The sequence below is a fragment of the Centropristis striata genome, chromosome 16 (assembly GCF_030273125.1).
Source record: "Centropristis striata isolate RG_2023a ecotype Rhode Island chromosome 16, C.striata_1.0, whole genome shotgun sequence".
NCBI lineage: Eukaryota > Metazoa > Chordata > Actinopteri > Perciformes > Serranidae > Centropristis > Centropristis striata.
Window position 1 is genome coordinate 2996929 of NC_081532.1, and position 24776 is coordinate 3021704.

Below are 24776 nucleotides of genomic sequence, written 5' to 3' on the forward strand. Positions count from 1 at the left end.
TGTGCATGTGTGTGTGTGTGTGTGTGTGTGCATGTGTATGTGTGTTATGAGATATCATTTTTCACCCTACAGGGGCTCTGACTCACCCTGTAACCAAGCCTCCTCCTCTATGCCAGCTATTCTCAACCTGTGTTAATGTGTTTTAGGTCATTTAATGTCTTTTTTTGGTCATTTTGTGTATTTTTTGGGTAATTTTGTGTCTTTTTTTGGTCATTTTGTGTCTTTTTTTGTGTCTTTTCTGGTCATTTTGTGTCTTTTTTGGTCATTTTGTTTCCTTTTTTGGTCATTTCGTGTCTTTTTTTAGTCATTTTGTGTGTTTTTTTGGTCATTTTGTTTTCTTTTTTTGGTCATTTTGTGTCTTTTTTTTTTTATCATTTTCTGGTCAATTTGTGTCTTTTGTGGTCAATTTGAGTCCTTTTTTGCTTAATTTTATGCATTTTTTTGGTCATTTTGTGTCTTTTTTTGTGGTAATTTTGTGGCTTTTTTGGTCATTTTGTTTCTTTTTTGGGCCGTTTTGTGTTTGTTTTTTAGTCATTTTGTGTGTTTTTTTGGTCATTTTGTGTGTTTTTTTGGTCATTTTGTGTCTTTTCTGGTCATTTTGTGTCTTTTTTGGTCATTTTGTGTCGTTTTTTTGGTCATTTTGTTTCTTTTTTTGGTCATTGGGTGTCTTTTTTGGTTATTTTGTGACTTTTTTGATCATTTTGTGGTCAATTTGTGTCTTTTGTGGTCAATTTGAGTCCTTTTTTGCTTAATTTTGTGTCTTTTCTGACAAATCCCAAAGTATCAAGTTGTTACTTTCCAAGGAGTCTTACTTTCTCAGGAGGTCAGAATGGACCTTTAAACTTATAGCAAAGGACTTAGATTAAAAGTAACAATAAAATATAAAAATATATATAAATGTACAGACAGAGAGATGTTTTAGTTGTTGTCTCGACTCAAAAAGGTTGAGAACTCCTGCTCTATGCAACGAGGGGTAGACTTTTTTTTTCTAAGGAAAGATCACACAAATATGAACTCTCCTCCTCTCGCTCTTTTCTCTTTGTGTGATTTTTGATTCACATTAGAATGAATACTGCAGACAGCTCTCGCCTCATGGCTAATTTAGACATCATTTCAGTCAGTGTTGGTAGGATTTCTTCTTCTCTGTTGTTACATATTCATATCCACTCAAGCCAACTTGTCAAAAATAATTATTTTATCCTTCGACAATAATTTCTACTGCATGAAAAAGTGGGCACATAGAGGAAATAATTGCTGCTCACTCTTAAAGGGAAAAACTGAAAAAAAGACTCATTAAAGTAGGTTTTAAATGCAGGACTTTTACTTGTAGTGGAGTCATTTCACAGTGTAATATTAGTACTTTTACCTAAGTAAGGGATCTGGATAATTCTTCCACCACTGATGTTTTTTTTTTTTTTACAATAACGAATCTACAGTTTTAAATGCTAATATCTTTTTAATAAATTAAACTTGTTCCAGAACTCTTTTCTAGAAGATCAGAGGTCTATATCTTATTAACTAAACTGCTAAAGAGACAAATTAGGCACTAATAAATGCCTCAAAATTCAGTAGTATAATAATAAATCTATCAGTTACAACTTTTTATAAATCTGAGAGATACTTTAGTTATTTTCTTTTTGCTTTAATCCTTCATATGAATGGAGTCATCGTCATGGTGCTGCTGATGGACAATCTGGTTCATTTCAGCATCAACACCTGTAATTAGGCCAAGAGGGACAGAGAATCTTTCATCTGTTCTGGTCGTCACCAACCAAAGCAACTTCTTTACCCCCTATGATGACAGTATCAAAATGACCAAAAAAAGGCACAAAATTACTATAAAGACACAAAATGACAAAAAAAAAAAGACACAAAATGACCAAAAAAGACAGATAAATTTCAAAAAAATACACAAAATGACTGAAAAACTATCATACTTAAAGAAGAAACAAAAGGAGCAAAAAAAGACACAGAATTACCAAAAAGACACAAAATTATTAAAAAAGACACACAATAATTAAAAAAAGACACAAAATTACCACAAAAAAAGACACAAAATTACCAAAAGAACTAATTAAAGGGACCATCAACACAAAACACGATAAAGTGCCATTCATATAAAACTAAAACTAACTAACTAAAAACCCTTAATTGAAACACATTAGGTCACAGACCCCCATTTGATAAGATTTAGCTTCAGGAGCATCCAGCTGAAAATATTTTTATTGTTATTATTAAGATCATGGGAATAATCACTTGTATGAATCACATCGGGCTCAATTCTATAGTGAATTAAATAGTGAAACTAAACGTTTACACATTTTTTGGGAAGTTCCTAAAAAAACCCTGGTAGAGAACCAGTGGTCTTCACAAAAACTGTGTCCTTATTCTGGATGGAGAAAAAAAAAATCCAGATGTTGTCTGTGTTGACTTCAGCAACAAGACTTCAAATCTGCACCACCACATTGACTGTGTGTGTGTGTGTGTGTCTGTGTGTTCTTGTACTTCCTACATAGTGAGGACCAGAACACGTTTTTAACCAACAGAGTGAGGACATTTTTGCAAAGTGAGGACATTTCGGCCAGTCCTCACTTCTTTAAAGGCTTTTTTGAGATTTCAGACTTTGTTTTAAGGGTTAAGGGTTACATGATAATGATAATTAACTGAAACTGTATTGTGTGGTTACAAAACTAACTAAAATTATAGTGAAAATGTCCTTCTTTTTCGTCTTTGTCAACTTTTTTCATACATAATGAAGATGGATAATAAAAGAAATAAAGGCAAAATTTACTGTGACCTCTTTTAATCTCCCACCCAACAAATACCCCATTACAAAAAACTACAACTAATAATAACTAAACTAAAACTAAAGCATTAAAAAAAAAAAATACTACACTAAAACTAGCAAACTCACTCTAAAAACGAATTAAAACTAACTGGATTTGAAAACAAAAACTCACAATGAAAATTAAAACTAAAACTAATGAAAAATCCAAAACTATTATAACCTTGCAAGGGAATTCACTGTTTCAATGAGGGTCCTCACAAAGATAGAAGTACAAGAATGTGTGTGTGTGTGTGTGTGTGTGTTCTTGTACTTCCTACATAGTGAGGACCAGAACACGTTTTTAACCAACATAGTGAGGACATTTTTGCAAAGTGAGGACATTTTGGCTTAAAGGCTTTTTTGAGATTTCAGACTTTGTTTTAAGGGTTAAAGGTTACATGATAATGATAACTAACTGAAACTGTATTGTGTGGTTACAAAACTAACTAAAATTATAGTGAAAATGTCCTTCGTTTTTGTCTAAAAACGCATTAAAACTAACTGAATTTGAAAACAAAACCTCACAATGAAAATTAAAACTAAAACTAATGAAAAATCCAAAACTATTTTAACCTTGCAAGGGAATTCACTGTTCCAATGAGGGTCGTCACAAAGATAGAAGTACAAGAATGTGTGCGTGTGTGTGTGTGTGTGTGTGTGTGTGTGTGCGTGTGTGTGTTCTTGTACTTCCTACATAGTGAGGACCGGAACACGTTTTTAACCAACAGAGTGAGGACATTTTCTTTAAAGGCTTTTTTTTTTTTTTTAGATTTCAGACTTTGTTTTAAGGGTTAAAGGTTACATGATAATGATAATTAACTGAAACTGTATTGTGTGGTTACAAAACTAAGTGAAAATGTCTTTCATTTTCGTCTTTGTCAACTTTTTTCATACATAATGAAGATGGATCAGACAAAGGAAATAAAGGCAAAATTTACTGTGACCTCTTTTAATCTCCCATTACAAAAAACTAAAACTAACACTAAAACCAAATCATTTCAAAAAAATAAATACTAAACTAAAACTAGCAAACTCAAGTAAAACTAACTTAATTTGAAAACAAAAATTCACAACAAAATAAAACTAAAACTAATGAAAAATCCAAAACAATTATAACCCTGCAAGGGAATTCACTGTTCCAATGAGGGTCCTCACAACGATAGAAGTACAAGAATATGTGCGCGTGTGTGTGTGTGAGAGAGAAAGCTGAAGTGTGTGTTTTGTATTGGAGGAGGCTGTGTCTGCACCGCCCCGTCGGTGTGTGCGGTGGGCAGCGTCAGGCTCACTCTGCCCCCGGACTGGTCCTCTCTCTCAACCCCACGCAGTCAACTCACACACACATCCACACACACACACATCCACAAACACACACACATACACACACAGACACATATACTGAACACTGGAGCGAGGCAAGGCTGGAAAACCGGGACACTTCAATTAGCTGCTCCTCTGACGGATCCCTGGCGTGGACATTTTTAATTTTTCATCACAGCCTCTTTGGATTTCTCTCATGTGGCTTTTTGCGCATCGAGCCCGGACGCTGCTGCTGCTGAGGAGGAGGAGGAGGTGTGTTTGAGCAATTGAAGCATTTCCGAGATGAAGACAAACGCTCGGTGAATGGGAAACAGCAGCACGGACACACCGCTACCTTTCCCCCATCTTGGCAGACACGCTCATCCTTCCGTTGGCGAGATTTGCGCACCAGATACCGGAGCCGGTGTCTGCGCTCTGCGGGGCCGGGCGCGCGTCGTCTGGGAGGAGTAGGGAGGATGGAGGCGTTTTTCACAGAGGTAAGCCATGCAGAATGTGTGTCACCGTTACCGAGCTCAACATTAATGACAGATTAAGCGTTTCACGGCGTCATGCAGCCTCTATCCCTCTGATTCTCTGCCTCTGAGATGCTTTTTACGGGCTTTTCTTTTGATTTTCATCGGGTTTGGTTTCGGCAGGTGTTCCCTCCCTCCCGACTGAACCCCACCAGGAATAATAGGCCTTAGCTGCATGCACGTCGATTAAAAACTAAACTAGTCACCGGTTTATTTTATTATCACTGCAGAGCATCAGGGCCTGGCTGCCGGCTGGCTGGCTGCTTGGTGAATTAATTCAGAGGCAGAGCCGCAGATAAATTGGCCAAACGAGAGCTGACACAGGCTTCTGCATCCATACGGCTGGCTCCCGGATTAAAGCCAATCTGTTAGCGGAGGGTAGACCGTGTTGACCTCCCTCCCACACCATGCTGCTGTTAGAAGACACCCTTTCTGTGCCTTTGAATGGGATGGAGCAGACATCCATCCATGGGTGGGTATGGGTCGGCACAAGGCTGCAGGAATTGAGGAGCGGGTGAAAAAAGGAGGAGGAGGATGGGGGATGTTTGTGAGTGTACGTGGATGAGGTGAAGCAAATCGTTAACTAATTGTATCTAATTGAACATTAGGTCAATCAGTGGTTATTAATTCAGTCTCCTGCTCATTCCTCCACTGCCCACTGAGGAGAACTCTCACACAAAACCATCCTCGTTCTTTTAAATCGGTCAGATTTGAGCATTTCCATTCATTCTCCCCTCCTAGGGTCTCATTGTGCACTGTCACCCCCCTCAGGAGATGCAAACCTCTTATCTTGTCCCTTTCTTTATTTAATTTGTGTGTTGGTCTGCACACACCTTTCAATGGCACATGCATCCTCACACAATCTCATGAAGCGCGGTCTTGTCCTCTGACTTTGATGCCAATATCCGTCCTCTCCAAGCTACTTATCCTCCCCCCTCTTAAGTTAATCTGATATGGGTTTAAATGCCTCACATTGGCAGTGATGTCATGCCATTTATTAGTGTGTGTGAGTGGTTGTGTGGGTACCAGGGCCATGGTGAACAAGGCCTTTCGTTCTTTTGGGGAAAAACAAAGGTGTGATGCATTGAATATTGGCAATAACGTGTCATATTTACAATAATAAAAGGTTTTGACAACTTTTTGGATGATCGTACAGCAACAGCTAAGTGCAACAACCATCTCTCCTGCTCCATTTCCCATCAGTCTGTTTGTAATATATTGATCATATAGTATTGATTCATAGTCCGCCCCATCACCAAGCCTGCAGCCCCACGCATGCACAGACTCTAAAAAGCCTATGTGAGACCTGAAAATGGAGTGACTTATTGAGTTATGCAGTCCTGCATGAACTGCATATCTGATACCCAGAAACATGACTTCATGCAGCCGGGCCGCTGAGTAATCAATCCTCTAGAGAGGTGTCTGTCTGTCCGACATCCATTTAGTTTGGTCCCCCTGCAATCTTTTATCGCTCCATCCCTCAATCTTAAACTCCCGCTTTCCCCCACTTGGCTCCATCCCTTAAAGCAGAGAGAGTGAACAGCTGACCTCTCTCTCTCAACCCAGGCAGAAAACATGATAGCTGGCCGCCCAGCCAAGCATGAAATGTCAGGTGGCAGTAGACTACTGTATAATCCCCTCATATTCAAACTGGATTGCTCAGTAGTGGAGTATGGTATTTGCAGTGACATTATGTGCTCTAAATACAAACAAAAACAAGTATTTGTCTGGTTAGTTCAGCTGAAAAGCAACAAACATGTGGGAAGTTAGAGGATATTGTTATTATACCGGCCTTAGCGACCTTATTATTATTATTATTATTACTATTATTATATTATTATTATTATTATTATTATATATCATATTATTTTCTTTTATTTATAATTATTTACAATTATTTTTATTTATTTTTATTTTATATTGTTACTATTTATTATTACATATTATATTATACATTATATACTGTACAATTATTATTATTATTATTATTATATTATTATATTTTTTTATTTTTTATTATATATTATATATCATATTATTTAATTTTATTTATAATTATTTATAATTAGTTTTATTTATTTTTATTTTATATTGTTACTATTTATTATTACATATTATATTATATATTATATTCTGTACTATTATTATTATTATTATTATTATTATTATTATTATTATTATATACTGTCTAGTCACTATAGCATTGTTGCCATCATATCATCAGTATAATTACCTTCATCTTGCCAACCTACCAACTGATCTTCTTTTTTTAACTTCTAAAGTGTCCTTGTTCTATTCTATTTTATTCTATTTTATTTTATTGTACTTGAATACCAGACTACTGTGAAAACCGAATTTCCCTTCAGGGATGAATAAAGTTATCTATCTATCTATCTATCTATCTATCTATCTATCTATCTATCTATCTATCTATCTATCTATCTATCTATCTATCTATCTATCTATCTATCTATCTATAATGAAGGGGAGACATGAGAAGAGACACTGAGAGATCTAAAGGAATCTTAAAATATTGTAGATTGTTTGAATCTGTTTCTAAATGTCCTCCATGGCTCTGTCTTCAGATGACACAGAAAAATCACAGTGAATGTCTAATTAAAGATACCATGTGCAATTTTCAGTAAATCCTTATTAGTGACACCGGTGGCTGTTAAGTGAACTGCAGTCAGCATCCTGTCACTAGAACTCTCACTCCATAGGCTCCTCTGACTGACCAGCATCATGTTGATGCAAAACACCAACTAGCTTACCATTTGCACTTTACTTTATCTTAAGTCACAGATAGCTGGCTATGTGCTCCTGGGGGCCGTATCTATTCAACTAGTATAAGGAGAAACAAAACAAAAGGCAACAGTGAGTCGATTTTGATCCCAAAAGCCAAACAAAGGTTGGAGTTTTTCCTGACATTGGTCACATCACTGTTTGACTAGATGGGCTTCACTAGACAAAACATTTCTGGGCTCACATTGACTTTGTTCTGGACTCTGTGTTGTGGTGGTTAGCAGTCGTTCATTGTCTTTAGCTGACTGCATTTCTAAGCTAATGTTAGCTGGTCTCAAACACTGTTGGTGTTGTAGGGGAGCTGAAGAAAAGGGAGGTACCCGTGAGCATGCATAAACGTCACATCCTCTGGATTTTCCTACCAAAACCATTCAGTTTCAGAGTTGTTTAAATATAAATCAGTCCACTGCTTGTTATAGGCAAATGAGAAAGTTGTGGAAGGTCTTAGGTAGGGCTGCACGATTATGGCCAAAATGTAATCACGATTATTTTGATCAATATTGTAATCACCATTATTAATCACGATTATTCATCATGTTAGGGAAAACATCTGTATTTTTATTGCACTACTTTTAAACAAACAATAGGAACAGTTTTTAATGTCCGGTGCTTGTTGCTAAGTGAACACCTCCTGCAGCAGCAGCACATACACACTGTACTGCTACAGAGCTAACTGTTAGCCTGTTAGCACATACACACTGTACTGCTACAGAGCTAACTGTTAGCCTGTTAGCACATACACACTGTACTGCTACAGAGCTAACTGTTAGCCTGTTAGCACATACACACTGTACTGCTACAGAGCTAACTGTTAGCCTGTTAGCATATACACACTGTACTGCTACAGAGCTAACTGTTAGCCTGTTAGCAATTTGCAGACTGGACTGCTACAGAGCTAACTGTTAGCCTGTTAGCAATTTGCAGACTGGACGCTAAGGGGTTAACATCCCCTCCGGCTCTGCAGCTGGGAGAGACTGCTGCAGGAGGACTGTGCCGCTTCGACTCGTTCTTACTCTTCTTAACGAAATGCCGGCCCCGCGGCTCGTTAAGAAAAGTAAGAACGAGTCTCCAAAAGTCTCCAATAACACCAGAAAAAGTCGCTGGATTTGGCGCCAGTCACTTTTAAAAAAAAATATTCGTTAAGGGGGTCTGAAAAGTCGCTAAATATAGCAACAAAGTTGCTAAGTTGGCAACACTGCTTCGCTGGCTTTTACAAATGTCGCGTGTTGTTGTGGCGTCGAGTACTACGTCGCATCCTGCTTAGCGTTCTATCCAATCAGCAACCAGGCTTTTTTCAGGGGAGAAAAACGGCCCCGCCCCCTGGTGGTTGGTGGACTGCTGGTGTAGAAAGTGCTTGATTAGATCTGCAGGAGAGACGCATTTTAAAATGGAAATATCACCAACGATCAGGTTCATTAGATGAAGAAGATGGATGACATTTTGTGTCAGTTTTGTATGATAAGTGTGGACAGGACTACAGGTGCACCATGAACCGATAAAAAGGAAATAGACAGGTGTGAATGTGGAAAGAACAGCTTTGACACATTATCTCAAGCCTGCTGTCATTGTTGCTCTATCATATCTATTTATTATATCTTTCTCTCTGCACAAACACCAGCCCTCTCTTCTCCTCTTCCTCCTCTTTACTCTGTCGTTTCTCTCAGTCTGTAGAACTGACCGAGCTGTAAATCATCATTAACTACTTTTCAATTTGTTGAGTGGCCACTACATACCATATGGAGAATGGTTATAGAGCAGGGATGGGCAACTGGAGGCCCGGGGGCCACATACGGCCCGCACCCTCACTTGAAGTGGCCCTCAGTACAACTACATGCATTTGAGCATGAAATCTTAAAAGTGCAGTGTAAAAAATGCACAAAATTACTTCTTGCAATTAATGTTGCTCTGCTGTTCTTGCACTGAAAAAAAAAATCACAGTAAGTGGTTATTTTTTAATTGCTTCAAACCTTTTGTATTCCTATTTATACTATTATACATGCATGTGAGCATGAAATATGTTAAGTTACTGCACTGTAAACATATTTAAAATTGCAGTTTCATCATATCTGGTTAAATGCACGGTCCTATATGTGGCCCTGTGGTAGTGTTGATGAAAAACTGTGGCCCCCTGCAGCATTTAAGTTGCCCATCCCTGTTATAGGGCAATAAAAGCTTTCTCACAGCGAGGTTGATTTTTCATGCAAAGAACAGTAAAATATTCATCATCTGTATGCATCCTGTATATGGCGGTTTGCACATAAGCTGTGAAACACTTGATTCAAACTAACGAATCTGGAAGCAGCTTCTGTGTTTGAGCTCGTGCTGTGTTGTGATGGTGTGTCTCCTAATTGCAGCAAAAAAAAAATCTGTTGTTTCTTTTGTGCAATGCATTTTTTCATGTAACAAGCGTGCAGAAGGGGTAAATTTAGCAGATTGTGATCCATATTATGCAGGATTTTGTACCAAGTGCATGCTGCAGGAGGCTGGTTCATTGGAGGGAAGGGAACAGTCACTGGAGATGTGTGACCTATATTCAGCAGCTCCAAACACATTTGTTCTGCTCAGGAGCTGCATCAGCTTTGCTTCTCTCTCTCTCTCTCCCTTTCTCCCCTTCTCTCTGATGCTCTCTCTCTCCCTGCGGCCACTCACTTGGTGCTTCTCCATCTCAGTCAACCAACCACTCTCAGAGCTCCTCTGCCAGTCTCCCTCCTCCTCCTGGAGTTTATCCAGCTCTGCCTCGTCTCTCCTTCCTCCTTTTTCATCCCTTGTCTCACTCTGCTGAGTGTGTAGGTGTGGAACTAAAGCTCCATTACAGTCAAACCACATTAAAGATATTTTACAGTGTGAATGAAAACAGCATCTCCCACAATCCTGCTCTTCTTTAAAAAGTCTGTAGTGGAACTGGGCAATGTGACATTTATATCACAATAAAACGCCACAATAAGGGAGGTAACAGCAAATGTAAAAATTAGTTTATTGCTTATTTTTCTGATATTTAATTTCTTCTACTCCTTTTCTTGTAATATTTGGAATTGACACATTTTGATGCATTTTGAGCTCAAATCTGGTCACTCATACTTTCAGCTATAAACTCCATTTAAACTTTAAAATGTTCCACATCTTTCAAGCATTAAGGGTGAAATTCAACTTTCAAATCCTGTTTAATCTTTCAAAAATATTCAACCGCATTTGAAGCGTAGTAAAATTAATATTTTTACATTAGTGTGAATGGATGGAATGTTCAGAGTGACATCACCGTTAGGAAGGAGCTTTAAAAACCTCTGAAGAAACATTTTAAACCTGCTGTCATTACCACAGTTTTCACTCTTCACTCATAATTTTTGGTCAAAATGTAAGAAAATGTGAGATGGTCACAGACATGTTACTATGGAAGGAAACAGATGTTCACATCTGGCTCTGTAAGCCTGAAAGTGGCAGCAACTCTAACTAACTGCTCCATAGACACTCATGTTAACTGAGACACAACATTTCTGGAGGAAAGCACACATTTTTCTGATATTTAATTTCTTGTATAGACTCACTTAAAGGTTAAAGGTGAAGTTAAAGGATGATTACTCAGAATCTAATGATCTATATGCAATAGACTGTGGAATGTTTGATTGGTTAAACTAACATTTTTATTTATGGGGTTGCAGCTGACAATTCCTTTTTTAATTATTAATTTGCATATCCATTAATCATAGTACATTTTTTGGTCTTTATATTACATAAAAAAAATAAAATAGTATTATATATATAGAAAATATAATAACAATAAATATAAAACACAAAATAAATCTCTGTGATAACAAAATTGTTGATCATATGACAAAATACTGAAAATTAAAAATAAGATCAAGAACATAGAATTGCAACAAATATAAAAAATAAATAAATAAAATAATATAAAATCAAATATGATAAAGAACAGCATTTCCCACAATCCCACAGTCCACCTGAACACCATCTCCCAGCATCCACTGGTGCTTATAGAGGAGAGAGGCTGTTTCCATGGCGCCCTGTTTCCACACTGTTGCCGTGGAGTCTTGTTGCCAGGGTGTTGGTGGGGGTGGGGGTGTGTGACTGTAGTTTAATCCAAGATCAGAGAGAACGTGATAATTAGCAGACTGCTCAAAACTGGCCTCTTAAAGAGGATTTGCACCGTACAAACACACACCAGCACGCACGCACACACACACACACACACACACACACGCACACACACACACACGCACACATTAACAGCTGCTTCTATGTGGTGCCTTTATCCCTGTTTGTAATTTAGCGGTACTCTGATCTGGTTTACTTTGGATAAATCATTCCTGTGTTTGTTTTGGGATTCAGGACAGGTCAAAGGTTATCTGTCTAAAGCTTCACATATTTCAGAATAACAGTAAAGCAGCCAAACAGGAAACACGATGCACTTATGCACTTAAAACGCTGCAGTAGTTCTGTATCTACAGCAGCTGTTGACCTGATGCCTCCTCGCTGTGTGTGGGTGTGTTTGTCACCTTTGTTAAGTCAGAACAAGGATAGAAAGAATAATAATTTGAGTTAAAATAAACACATTTTATTGGGTGTGAATGCTGGAAGCAATACAAAAAAAATGTGAATGTAAAATGTGATTATTCAGTCTAAATGACATGATATTTACATTTAAATTTACAGTAGAAAACCCCCTCACTGTATTTTTTACGGGGAAGTTCTGGCAACCACAGCTGCCGGTAATTTACCGTAAATTTAACAGATTATTTTTTACAGTGTAGTGAATTTTTGACATTTTGTGCCTGTTTCTTCATGCCCCCAGATGTTTGTTTTCATACATACGTGTTGAAGTTGAGCTGTAATCTCTTTGGCTGACAGATGTGACTCATATAGGACAGGTGACGACGCCCACACCCACTCACCCACTCACCCACCCACCCACACACACACACACACACACCCGCACACATAAACACATGTTGTTGCTCTCCTTCCAGCCGCCATAATCTGCTGAAAGCCTTGCTGTCCTGATTGTATTATCACCTTTAATGGAATATTACTGACACAGTTTAGGTCCCTGACACAGGCCGGGCTGCACGGATCAGAGAGCTTTATCACAGAAAAAAAAAAGAAACGGTCCTTTTAATACAAACACTAAGAAATCTACCTGCTTCATGTGCGATAGCCTCCATGTCAGCCAAGGCTTCAAACAGCTTCCACATCCACACAACATTAAACACCCTGACCTCTAACACATGCATCCAGCTGGATTATGCTCAAGATGACACTTTAACACTTTTACTGTTAAGAGATTGGTGTAGTTAGCTCTAATTACAACAGAATATTTAAAATCTGAATATACAGATGCATCTAAATACATTAGAATATGATGAAAAGTCCATTTCCAGTACACTGCAAAAAAAGAAAAGTTGGGTGAACTCAAAATTTCAAGGCAACAAACTTCGATAAAATTTTAAGTTGGACAATTAAACTAAGTATTTTAAGTTTTGTTTTTGAGTTTGTTCAACTCTGAATTCAGATTTTTGTCAACTCAACTGTAAGTTGTACTAACTTATAATTTTACATTGTAATAACTTTTAATCCTTACTTCTGCTAACTTCTGCAATGTGCTGAAGTAGCACGATTGTAACGCCGCTATGAAATGTCAGCTAATGTTGCGACCACAATTTTGAGTTAGCTTTGATACGCTAATGGCTACTCTTGTAGCTGTAACAAGCAGCGCCGCTAGCATCAGTTAGCCGCTAGCTTCAGTTAGCCGCTAGCATCAGTTAGCCGCTAGCTTTCGCTAATGACCGAATTTCACCGCTTTCCCGCATTTCTCAACAAAGAAATAAGAGTTATCAGAACTATTGTCCCTTGTTGTGAACCCCAACTTAAAGATATAAGTAACAACAACTCACCAACTTGTTTTTGAGCAGACAACTGGCTTCCTTTGTTGTACTAACTTACATTATTGCCCTTAATGTCAATAATTTATATTTCCAAGTTTTACCAACTTAAATCACTGTTTTAGGCCAAAAAATACAAGTTGGCTTTTTTTGCAGTGTAGTTGAAGTCAAACAGCCCCAACCAAGTATTGAGTCATATAGATGGACATACTGTTCAGAGGGCAACATTTATATATTAAACATACTTTAGAAATTGGTCTTTTATAATATTCACATTCTTTGAGACACTGAATTTTAGGTCTTCATTCAAGACTCATTGCTGTTTACACCTGTGTGTATCATGCGTCTCCAGCTGGCCACTTGTGTTAAGATTTTACCTACGACACTTCCACTCGAAGCTGATATTACCCTGCACAGATTTATTATGTCAGATAACAACAACTCGAGTTGCTAGTTGCTATCTTGCTAGCAATACCCTCGTAAACGGCCCGGATATGATATGAGTCGTCAAGTTTTCTTTGGACCGAATCTTCTGGCTGAATCAAGATTAGAAATCTGGTTCCACTTGCACCACTTAGTGCTCTGATCGCCCAAGACACATTTTAAAAGTGTAAACAGGCTCTATGAGTTTTTGTGTGTAACTAAATTGCATAATCTGTATGTGTGTGTGTGTGTGTGTGTGTGCGTGTGTGTGTGTTTGAAGCATGTGTATCTGGAGGAGTGTATCTGTAACTGTAATCACAGCAAAGATCAAAGGCCATCAGAGCAGAGCAATCAACAGAATTAACTGCCACCAACTGCCAATGTTCTGGAACAGTGACAGCAGCCAGAGGTGGACAGGTGGAATTTCTGGCCTCGAACAGAAAGCATTTTTGGCAAAACCATAATACCTATCATTGATCCAACTTCACTTTGAGCGTCCTGAGTTCTTCCTGAACGTCTACATATGTTTGTTTTTTTTAAGAAAGATGAAAAAATAGCTTTGTTAGAGCGATCTAAAAAAACTGTTACATTACCTTTCTCAGAAATCTCCCTGCGTTTTTAATATGGGAGCCAATGAGGCTGTTGGTGGTGTTGGTGGATCATCTGTGCGTCCTACGCCCAAACTATAACTCTGACAGCTTTACCAGAGGATTGTGAGGGAGAAGACTAATTTTCCTACGTTTCTATGTATAAATTATTTCTGTAGAGTGAAATTTGCGGCCTGGAGCGCAGTTTTCAAATTTATTTTTTGGCAGTTTTTTCTCTCCCTCTACACTCTGGCAATGATGTCACACACTGTGACACGAACTTTCCGTGCAATACACACCCATTATAATCTCAGAATTTCTCCAAAAATGATCATGGTCATTGAACAGGGATTGATAAAAAACTATATGACCTATCGAAACGTGGATTAATACGCCGATACACAAGACTTGTGTCTACTGTTTAAAGTTTAAATGGAGTCTCTAGGTGAAATTATGCCGGAGAAGTAGACCTTTAAAAATCTCCAATTATTGTTCTTTTTCGCTCATTTTTTTCGGCCGTCCCATTCATTTAAATGCAAATTTGTATTCTGTAGAGAAAAGTAATAGCACACCGATCCCGATCAAACCGCACGTTTTGATATATAATTTGTCCTGCAACTCTTCAAGTTGTAGGACTAGTAGCGGGACGAAATTGCGTCCAGAAGAGGAAGAAGAAGAAATCCACAGTATAACAGTAGTGATCAGTGCGATTGCCCGGTGGCTCTAATTCCAGATACAAACCCTCCATCCAGGTTTGCAAGAACCATATTAGCCAGAGGACCCTCTCCTCATTGCTCGATTACCTCACATAAGCACTTACAGCCACACCTACTCCACTACAACACATCTGTCACTGTGGGAAGAACAGAGCTTTTTGGCTGATTTTGCATTTTGTTTAAAATGTTAAAAAACAATAGAAGCTTGGTGTCAAAAAAGTGCCAAAACACAGAGAAGAAAGGAAACAGAACAGCAGCAGAACCTCACTGAAGACGTGATGGTTAATAATTGATGTCTGGTTGTGTCTCTGGTGCTGTTTTAACACTGTGCTAGACGTAACTGTAGTTAATGAGTGAACTAAAGCAGCCAGACAGGCAGACAGACAGTTAAAGTCGTCTCTAAATGCACCCTGACCTTTAGTCTCCAGAGGTCCTGCTGAGTCCTCCTCCTTTCCTTCCATTAGCTGGTGGCTGGTCAGCTGTTTCTCTCATCATTTATTCATCTGTGTGTCATCCTGTCTTCCTCAGCCTCCTCTACGCTTCACCTTTGGTCCCTTTCTCTAGTTTTTGTGTATTATCATCACCATTGTCCCTCTGAATCCCTGTTTCTCCGTCGTGTCTTGTGTTTCTCCTCAGTCGATGACAGCCGGGTTGTCAGATTTTCTTCTGTTTCTTTCTGTTTCTTCTGTTCTCTTATTGTCTCTGTCATTCATTAACTCCCCCACTTTCTCTTTTGTTTTACTGTTATTTCTTTTTGTTAGTGAGCCAGCTAGCTGTGTGGTTCTAGTGATGGTACACTGTAAAAAAAATCTGTTTAATTTACGGTAAAATACCGGCAGCTGTGGTTGCCAGAATTTCACTGTAAAAAATACAGGGAGTTTTCTACTGTACATTTAAATGTAAAAATCAGCAAAAACTGTAATTAAGACTGAGTAGTGCCTTTATTTTTAGGGTGATTGTGTCCTTGTGACATTATGGTATTTCTCCATTCATTTTACATGAAAAAACTATGTTTTCTACAGTCTGAAAGTTTTGCATTATTCCTTGATTTACAATAATTACAAGCATCTTCTACAGTGATATTACATTTTTAATTTTACGCCCTATTTCTGATGCAGTTTGACAGTGTTCTACAGTAATTTTTACAAACATTTTTTACAGTGTAATGTTGGTCGTTCCAGACTGAAATATCTCATGAAACCAGTGTTGGAATATATCAGTCAGGGATGGGCAACTGGAGGCCCGGGGGCCTCATACGGCCCTCACCCTCACTTGAAGTGGCCCTCAGTACAACTACACGCATTCGAGCATGAAATCTTAAAAGTGCAGTGTAAAAAAAGCACAAAATTACTTCTTGCAATTAATGTTGGTCTGCTGTTCTTGCACTAAAAAAAAAGAAATCACAGTTTTTTATGTGCTTCAAACCTTTTGTATTCCTATTTATACTGTTCTACATGCATTTGAGCATGAAATATGTTAAGTTACTGCACTGTAAACATATTTAAAATTGCAGTTTCATCATAACGGTCCTATATGTCAGTAGTTCTCAACCTTTTTGAGTCGTGACCCCCAATTTAACATGCATGTTTTACGCGACCCCGGCTCACTGAACAGAATCTCACACACACAGTTCACACAAAATAGAAACAAAATGACCAAAAAAAGGAAACAAAATGACCAAAAAAGACACAAAATGACCAAAAAAGACACAAATTGACCACAAAATGATAAAAAAAAAAGACACAAAATGATAAAAAAAGACACAAAATGATAAAAAAAAGACACAAAATGATAAAAAAAAGACACAAAATGACCAAAAAAGACATTAAGTTACCAAAACACATTCACACATGAACCCTTTAACACAGTGGAGACAGAGCTGACTTCCAAAATGATTTGGCGACCCCCAGAAATCATCTCACGACCCCAATTGGGGTCCCGACCCCAAGGTTGAGAATAGCTCCTATATGTGGCCCTGTGGTAGTGAACATGGAAAATTGTGGCCCCCTCCAGCATTTAAGTTGCCCATCCCTGGTCTAAGTACATTTAAAGTACTGTACTTTAATACAATCTGGATGTCCCAGTACTTTGCTTGAGTATTTCCATTTTATGTGACTTTATTCTTCTACTTTACTACATTTTGAGGCAAATATTCGACTTTTCACTCCACTACATTTAGCTGACAGCTTTAGTTACTTTACAGGTTTGAGATTTAACATCTTCTTCTTCTTCTTCTTCTTCTTCTTAATTTTACATGTGAGACCTCCACTTAAACAGTACTTTAATCACTCAGAAGTACAGCCATAGCTTTCATGACCATATGTATTTATTGAAGCTGTCCAATATGTGATGCATTAACTGAAAATGCAAGATGTTATTGTATTAATGTACTTCTTATTATTCAAGCATTTGTTTTCAGTGAGGTAAGCTTACTTCTTAGATTCATTTGTGGTACGTAAAGCTGCTTTATGTTGTCTTTTAAGAATTATTCAAATGATGGCAAATCATGGAGAAATTAAAACGTTGCTTACATGCTGGTACATTTATACTTTTACTTAATGTTTTGAATGCAGGACTTATACTTGTAGTGGAGTAATTTCACAGTGTGGTATTAGTACTTTTACTTAAATAAGGGATCTTAATTCTTTTCCACCACCACTGCATGAAACTATATGATGGATTGACATGATGTTTAAATGACAGTTATAGAATTAATTTACAGTAGATTTCCCGCTCAATATGAATTATAAAACGTGGAAGATTTATTTGGTATATGTTTTTTCCACCTAAACTTTATTCTAACATGGCAAAATGTCACACTCTTTTTTTGTCAGGGGCAAGTCTGGAGGGGTCGTGCATTGTATTTATTTGTCCACATATTCAGCTGAGAGTCACCAATTAACACGGTCACTCTTTGAAACAAAAAATCGGCAATCAGCTCTGCAAAAAAGCCTTATATAGTCTGTTACAGGCCACATTTTGGTGTCTGTCTTCACTCAAAAACTGACATCCATTTAAAAAAAAAAAAAGAAATTTGGTGTAATTTTAAATGGGAGCTTCTGCAGATTGTTTCCATAATTGATGTGTTATGATCCACTTAAGTTAGACATGATAGCAGATGTCTCAATCCTTGTTTTTCTTGTCTGAGCAGACATCTTGACTGTAAGGCAGCCTGGACGTTTAATTGACTGAGAGTCAGGCCTTCATTGTTTGGGAGAGGTTTTATTTTTTTGGAGTGTGTTACAACAGTAAAATACTGAAATATGGTTAAACTGAGAAGTTTGGAGTTATTGTCCTGGTTGTTTCCTTATTAACTGTATAGATGAGACAAACCCAGGACTGTGTGTTACAATAACATTACACTATTATTTGTATATTAAAGTAAACTGGGACTATAGTTTACTCCCTGTTCTCCACAAACATGCACGTTTTTGGATTAAAGTTTAATTCTGATTGGTTGGGCTGTGTGGGCGGGTCATAGCAGCAGTTATAACATATATATATACAACATCAGCAGCTGATCATAAACAAAGCAGCATGGCTAATTAAGCACAGCTTCTCCGCTGATCATAAACATCATGATCGTGAATTAAGTGTCTGGTGCGCTGTACTGCTACAGAGCTAACTGTTAGCCTGTTAGCACATACACACTGTACTGCTACAGAGCTAACTGTAGCTAACTGCCGCTAACGGAGGCTCTTCTTAACGAACCGGCCCCCTGGCTCGTTAAGAAGAGCCTCCAACCCCCGCAGCTCGTTAAGAAGAGTAATCAGGACCAGCAACCAGGCTTTTTTCAGGGGAGAAAAAAGACCCTGCTCTTCTACAGGGACGAAAAAAGTCCCGACAAAAGTCCGCTCCGGACGGCTCATATTCAAATTAGGGGCGTTTCGGTTCAGCGTATTGGGCGGTAGTAGAAACGGCCCTATTGTGAGACTTTGGATCTAAATTGCTGTGAAAATATTTGCCCATGCTGCTTTTGGACTGACGACAAAAAATGTGTCCAAATTTCTGTCATGTTTTGTCTCAGACAGACAAAAATCACACAGTGTAGAAGGGTCATCAGTCTCGTTTTTTAATTACTATTTTTTTCTCCTTTTTCTCAATTGAAACATATTATATATTTCGTATATTTTCTATAGTATTTATCGCTGTAGTAGTTCACGTCTCCGTGTGCTGCTTGTTTGTTTTTGATGCTCATTTGATTGACTGTTTAATGTGCAGTTTGATGTTAAAATGTGTGTATGCCTGCAGACAATAATCATATGTTTGGGTCGCTGGTCGGTGTTTTTTGGGGCGTGAGCGTCTCTCAAAGGGGTGTGTGTGTGTGTGTGTGTGTGTGTGTGTGTGTATGTATGTGTGTGTGTATGTGTGCGTGTGTGTGTGGGGGGGGGTCCTTCATCAGAAGCTGTCTCCAGGGCGATCCCTCAATCAAATGGCACAGACGTCCATGTGATCGCCGGAGCAGAAACAAGGCCTTTATCTGAGACACAAACACACACACACACACACACACACACACACACATGCATACAGCTGTTGCGGCGTCTGGGCTGAATGCTCTGGGGATGCTCTCTTTTGTATGTTCAGTAATGAAAGATTATTAGATGGTCAGGATTTTCTTAATAGTTCTCCCATTCTTCTTCGTGGTATAATCACTTTATGATAATATAATCAACCTTCACACTACAAAGAGGCCTCGAAACATGGAGGAAACAGAATGAGGGAACAGTAAAACGTTTTGCATGTTTTAATCCATCAATTACAAATAATATATTGTGTATATTAGTGTTGATTTCCTACCATTCAAGGTGTTTTTTGATGACTGTACCGAATGAAAACTTGACTTTCCAGGAGGTCCCTACAACCAAGATTTAAGAGACATTTCATTCATAATCTGTGTCCCTTAAAATCAAACCAATAAGCCAAACAATAAGCAAATATTTGAATGTAAACCAGACTTCATCTCATAAGCTCATGAGATCTGTGGAATGCTTCGGTTTGTTTGTTGTGAGAACTTAATCCGACCTGGATTTGACCCGTCTGGAGGAAGTATCGTGCCTTTAAGGATTAAACTACAGCACTTTGGCTACAAAAGAGCAACCTGCCACCTCTGTTTCCATCAGTGTTAAACAGGTCGAGGCCGTGTTGAAGACCACAGACATTAACATACACAGATCAGGAGGATTCATGTGCTGCTCCTCATCAACTGTCTTCATATGCTCCTTCAGTGAATCCAGTTCATCGACACTTTGTTTTCCAGCTGCAGTTCTTCATTTTCAAACTGCATCTTTTACAAAAAGTGCTAAATTAAAACAACCTGCGCAGTTGCTCCTCCACTGTGAAATTAAATTTTGGTCCAGTATAATGTACAAAATATACCATTTTCGGTCTCTTGGCCAATGAAATGTATCAGAATACATGTGGGAGTGTCGCAATGCAACATGGGACTTTTCCAGAACTTTGAAATCATCACCAAAGAAAGACACAAAATGACTGAAAAAAGACACAAAAAGACACAAAATAACCAAAAAAAAGACACAAAATTACACAAAATTACAAAAAAGAAACAAAATTACACAAAATGATGAAAAAATTACCAAAAAAAGACACAAAATGATTAAAAAAGACACAAAAAGACATAAAATGAGAATATATGTGGGAGTGTCGCAATGCAACATGGGGCTTATTTTAAAATCACCCAGAGTTTTACAGGCATTTTTTTACAGGTGTTTTAGGCCTAAATGGGTTAATTCATTCAGATCTGTCTCATATCGATCTTGTCTTGTGATTTCCTGTTTTATTTTGGTTCCACTTCCTGTCTGTGTGTCCTTTGTCTGTTTCCCCCCCTTTTGGGATTACCTGTCTCCGCCCTGATTGTTTCCACCTGTGTCCTTACCTTGTTTGTACATATAGTCCGTATCTCCCTTTGTCCTGTACCAGTTTGTCTTGTCCATGTCATTGTCAGGTCTTGTTGCTTTGATACTTTGTTGATTGAGAGCGTGTTTCCTTATTCCTAGTATAGCCTTGCAAGAGTGATTTTCTATTTCTTTCTTTTATTTTTCTTAGTCAAGCCTTAGTATTGTAAGTTTTAGTTTCTGCGATTAGTGTAGTGTTTTTTCTTCAATAAAGAGTGATTTTTATATTGTTTAATACAACTTTATTTAGAAACTTTGGTCTAAAGACTTGTGCATTTGGGTTTGGGTCCATAGTTCGGTCGTGACAGTTTGCTAAGATACAGAACTGAAAAAGAGGCACCTTGACACAATAAAAACTCAATGGAGATCCATTAATTATTTGCCCCTCCACCTTTATACAAGACATGAGTGGTTTCTTGCTTCAAAATGACCTTTAAAAATAATGCATTTGACGTTTTCACGCAAGAAATATTCCATTAATGGAAGCAGGTTCAGAATGGAATCTGTACTGTACTGGAATTGTATTTTTCTTAACTTGCACAAATAAATAATTCAAATGTCATAGCTGGATGTTTTGGCACTCTTTCATCTCCTGTTGGTCGGAGATCAGAGGTCAAAGGTCACGTTTAAGGGGTAAAGTGACAATTGGGGTTAAATGGAGCTTAAAGTAAAGGTGATGGAGGTAGCTGGAGGCCTCGTTTGACTGCAGGTCGGTTTGAATTCCACAGTGAGAAACGGAGAGTGTTTTATGTTTTATGCCGTTTTCAGCATGCAGAAAGAACTGGAGTTTGTTGTCATGCATGAGCATCCCTGTGTGTCTGGACCAGTAATAGATGGGGGATGGGAGGAGGAGGAGGAGGAGGAGGAGGAGGGTGTTGCTGGGTGTAGGTTGTAATCCTGGCAGGTCATTTATTACGCTCTGTGTCCCCCTCGCTGCTTTTCCCCCCAGAGATAGTAGGAGTCTCAGGGAGAGAACATCGATCGGGACTAGAGACCAATTAACTTAAAAAGCAGACAAATAGAGACAGAAACCAGCAAAATATGTGTTGTATTCTGGTTTATGGAGAGGAAAAGGAGACTAGTCCAGTACCAGTATCAGGTTTATGTGGGGTCAGCTGTAACACTTTAAACAGGATGTAGTGAAGAACTACAGCAGCCTGAGGACAGCAGGTCACCGGGTCAACTCACAGCTTCACCATCATTATATATATATTATAAATCATTATAAAGGCTCTGAGAGCTGCTGGAATCTGACAGACAGGAGAGGAGTTAGAGACCAGACAGACAGAGAGAGAGAATCTAGAGGAGGGATGACAGATATATACAGTATATATATATATATATAGTGTATATATATATTACAGTCATGGAAAAAATTATTCGACCACCATTGTTTTCTTCAATTTCTTGTTCATTTTAATGTCTGGTACAACTAAAGGTACATTTGTTTGAACAAATATAATGATGACAACAAACAAATCTCATAATAGTTACATTTAAGAGCTGATATCTAGACATTTAACATGGTTTTCTTGATAATAATTTTGGTTATTATTATATATTTATTTCAATAAGAGGTGTTGTAGATGCTTGTTGTTTTATTTACCAGTTAAACTTATTTATTTCAGCCTGACAGCTTTCCAGGATTTTTAAATATGTTATTGTGTTTAACCCTTATTTTCCCATTGCGATTCAAAGTCTCTTGTTCATGGGAGACCTGGGCAGAGACAAAGAAAAAATAAAAAGAGAAAAAAAGTACAATTTCACCTAAAAGCACAAACAACAGATTTAAGGACATTCAGCGTTCAAATAGGATCTAGAGGAGGGATGAGTGATATATATATATATATCACTCTGCTTGGGTCAGTTCATCGCTGCTTGCAGCTTTAATTTATCTTGTTTTAAGAGTTTCTTATTTTATTTTAAGAGTATTTCTTATTTTAAGCATTCAACATGCTTATTTCTAGATTTAATAATCTTAATTTAAGTAATATTCTCAAGGTAAATTATCTGTCCATGCAGCAAGATCATTTCCCTCAGATTTACTGTTTTATCTGGTTTTTAGACTAAACACCTTTTTTCCAGTGTGTTTGTTTTAACCCTCTCAGGGGTTTTGCAGCTTTGCTTGCTCTGGTTTGACCGCTGGCGTTCTGAGTGGATCTTCATTTCTGCCACTGATACAATGATACAAGAGTTTATTTTCTCCTCAAAAGCCAGCAGTGTTAAAACTCTGTATCCAAAATGGATTGTGACATTCCTCGGCCCGGAGCCTTACCTGGAGCTACCAGCAGGGAGTTTATATATAGAGTAGTATATTTAGTGTGTGTGAATGATTTGTGCCTGGTTAACTCCACAGCCTGGAGCACTACTGGTTTTCTATTAACACCAGTCTGTGTGTGTGTGTGTGTGTGTGTGTGTGTGTGTGTGTGTGTGTGTTCTTGTACTTCCTACATAGTGAGGACCGGAACACGTTTTTAACCAACAGAGTGAGGACATTTTTGCAAAGTGAGGACATTTCGGCCGGTCCTCACTTCTTTGAAGGCTTTTTTGAGATTTCAGACTTTGTTTTAAGGGTTAAAGGTTACAAAACTAGAATTGGAAACTAGGATTGAAACTACTAGAATTGAAAAAACATTTTCGTTTACTTAAATAAAAATAAAAACGAGAGTTTAAAAAATGATAATCAACTGAAACTGTATTGTGTGGTTACAAAACGAACTAAAATTATAGTGAAAACGTCCTTCGTTTTCATCTTTGTCAACTTTTTTCATACATAATGAAGATGGATCAGACAAAGGAAATAAAGGCAAAATTTACTGTGACCTCTTTTAATCTCCCACCCAACAAATACCCCATTACAAAAAAACTAAATCTAATGAAAACTAAACTAAAACTAAAGCATTTCAAAAAATAAATACTAAACTAAAACTTGCAAACTCACTCTAAAAACTAAGTAAAACTAACTGAATTTGAAAACAAAATTAAAAACGACATTAAAACTAAAACTAATAAAAGATTAAAAACTATTATAACCTTGCAAGGGAATTCACTGTTCCAATGAGGGTCCTCACAACGATAGAAGTGCAAGAATGTGTGTGTAAGAAAGAGACAGAAACAAGAGAGTGAGGAGAGTAAAATTAGAGGGATAGAAGTTGTGGGGAGTGCTCGGGGGGCGAGGGACCATCTGTTGCTTTAACAATTCATTTCCACTTGCAGCCTTTCTTCTTCTGCTGCTGCTCACTTCATTTACATGCACACATCTGGCGTCCCACAGAGTCTGTTTAAGGCCCAAACATCTTCTCAGGCTTTTGATTTGAGTAATTATGTCTCTAAACAGAAAGATTTTCCAAGAATGATCACTTTTGCCTGCAGGAAACACATGAATACATGTTATTGTGAAGCATGAGGACTGAAAAACCTGAAAGAAAGTCAGACTGACTGCAAATTACTTTACTATAAACAACAGATAATATAAATGGGAAAAGGGTTGTAATCAGTAAATTGTTTGGACAATAAAATGTCAGAAAAAAAATGCCCATCGCACTTATGAATAGTCTTCCAATGTAATTTTTTTGTCAGACAAAAATATTTATAGATAGATAGATAGATAGATAGATAGATAGATAGATAGACTTGATTCATCCCAAGCTGTGAAATTACAGTGTAGCAGCAGCATTAAAAAAATGTGTTTAAAGAAGGATTATGTATAAAGGAGTAGAATTCCAGTGCAGAATAAATATGAATATGCAGTATAAAAATATTGGTGCTGTGAAACAAATAAGG

General features: G+C 37.7%; 1 protein-coding gene across 1 annotated transcript in view; it reads left to right on the plus strand.

Annotated features, from left to right (window-relative positions):
* The first annotated feature begins 4192 nt into the window (after positions 1-4192).
* The window catches only part of LOC131988563 (unconventional myosin-X-like), a 55902-nt gene continuing 35318 nt past the window's right edge, over positions 4193-24776 (plus strand). Inside the window, exon 1 of the mRNA XM_059353703.1 lies at positions 4193-4620. Within this exon, the coding sequence (XP_059209686.1) occupies positions 4600-4620 (21 nt within the window). The 5' untranslated portion in view covers positions 4193-4599. The remainder of the gene's footprint in view (positions 4621-24776) is intronic.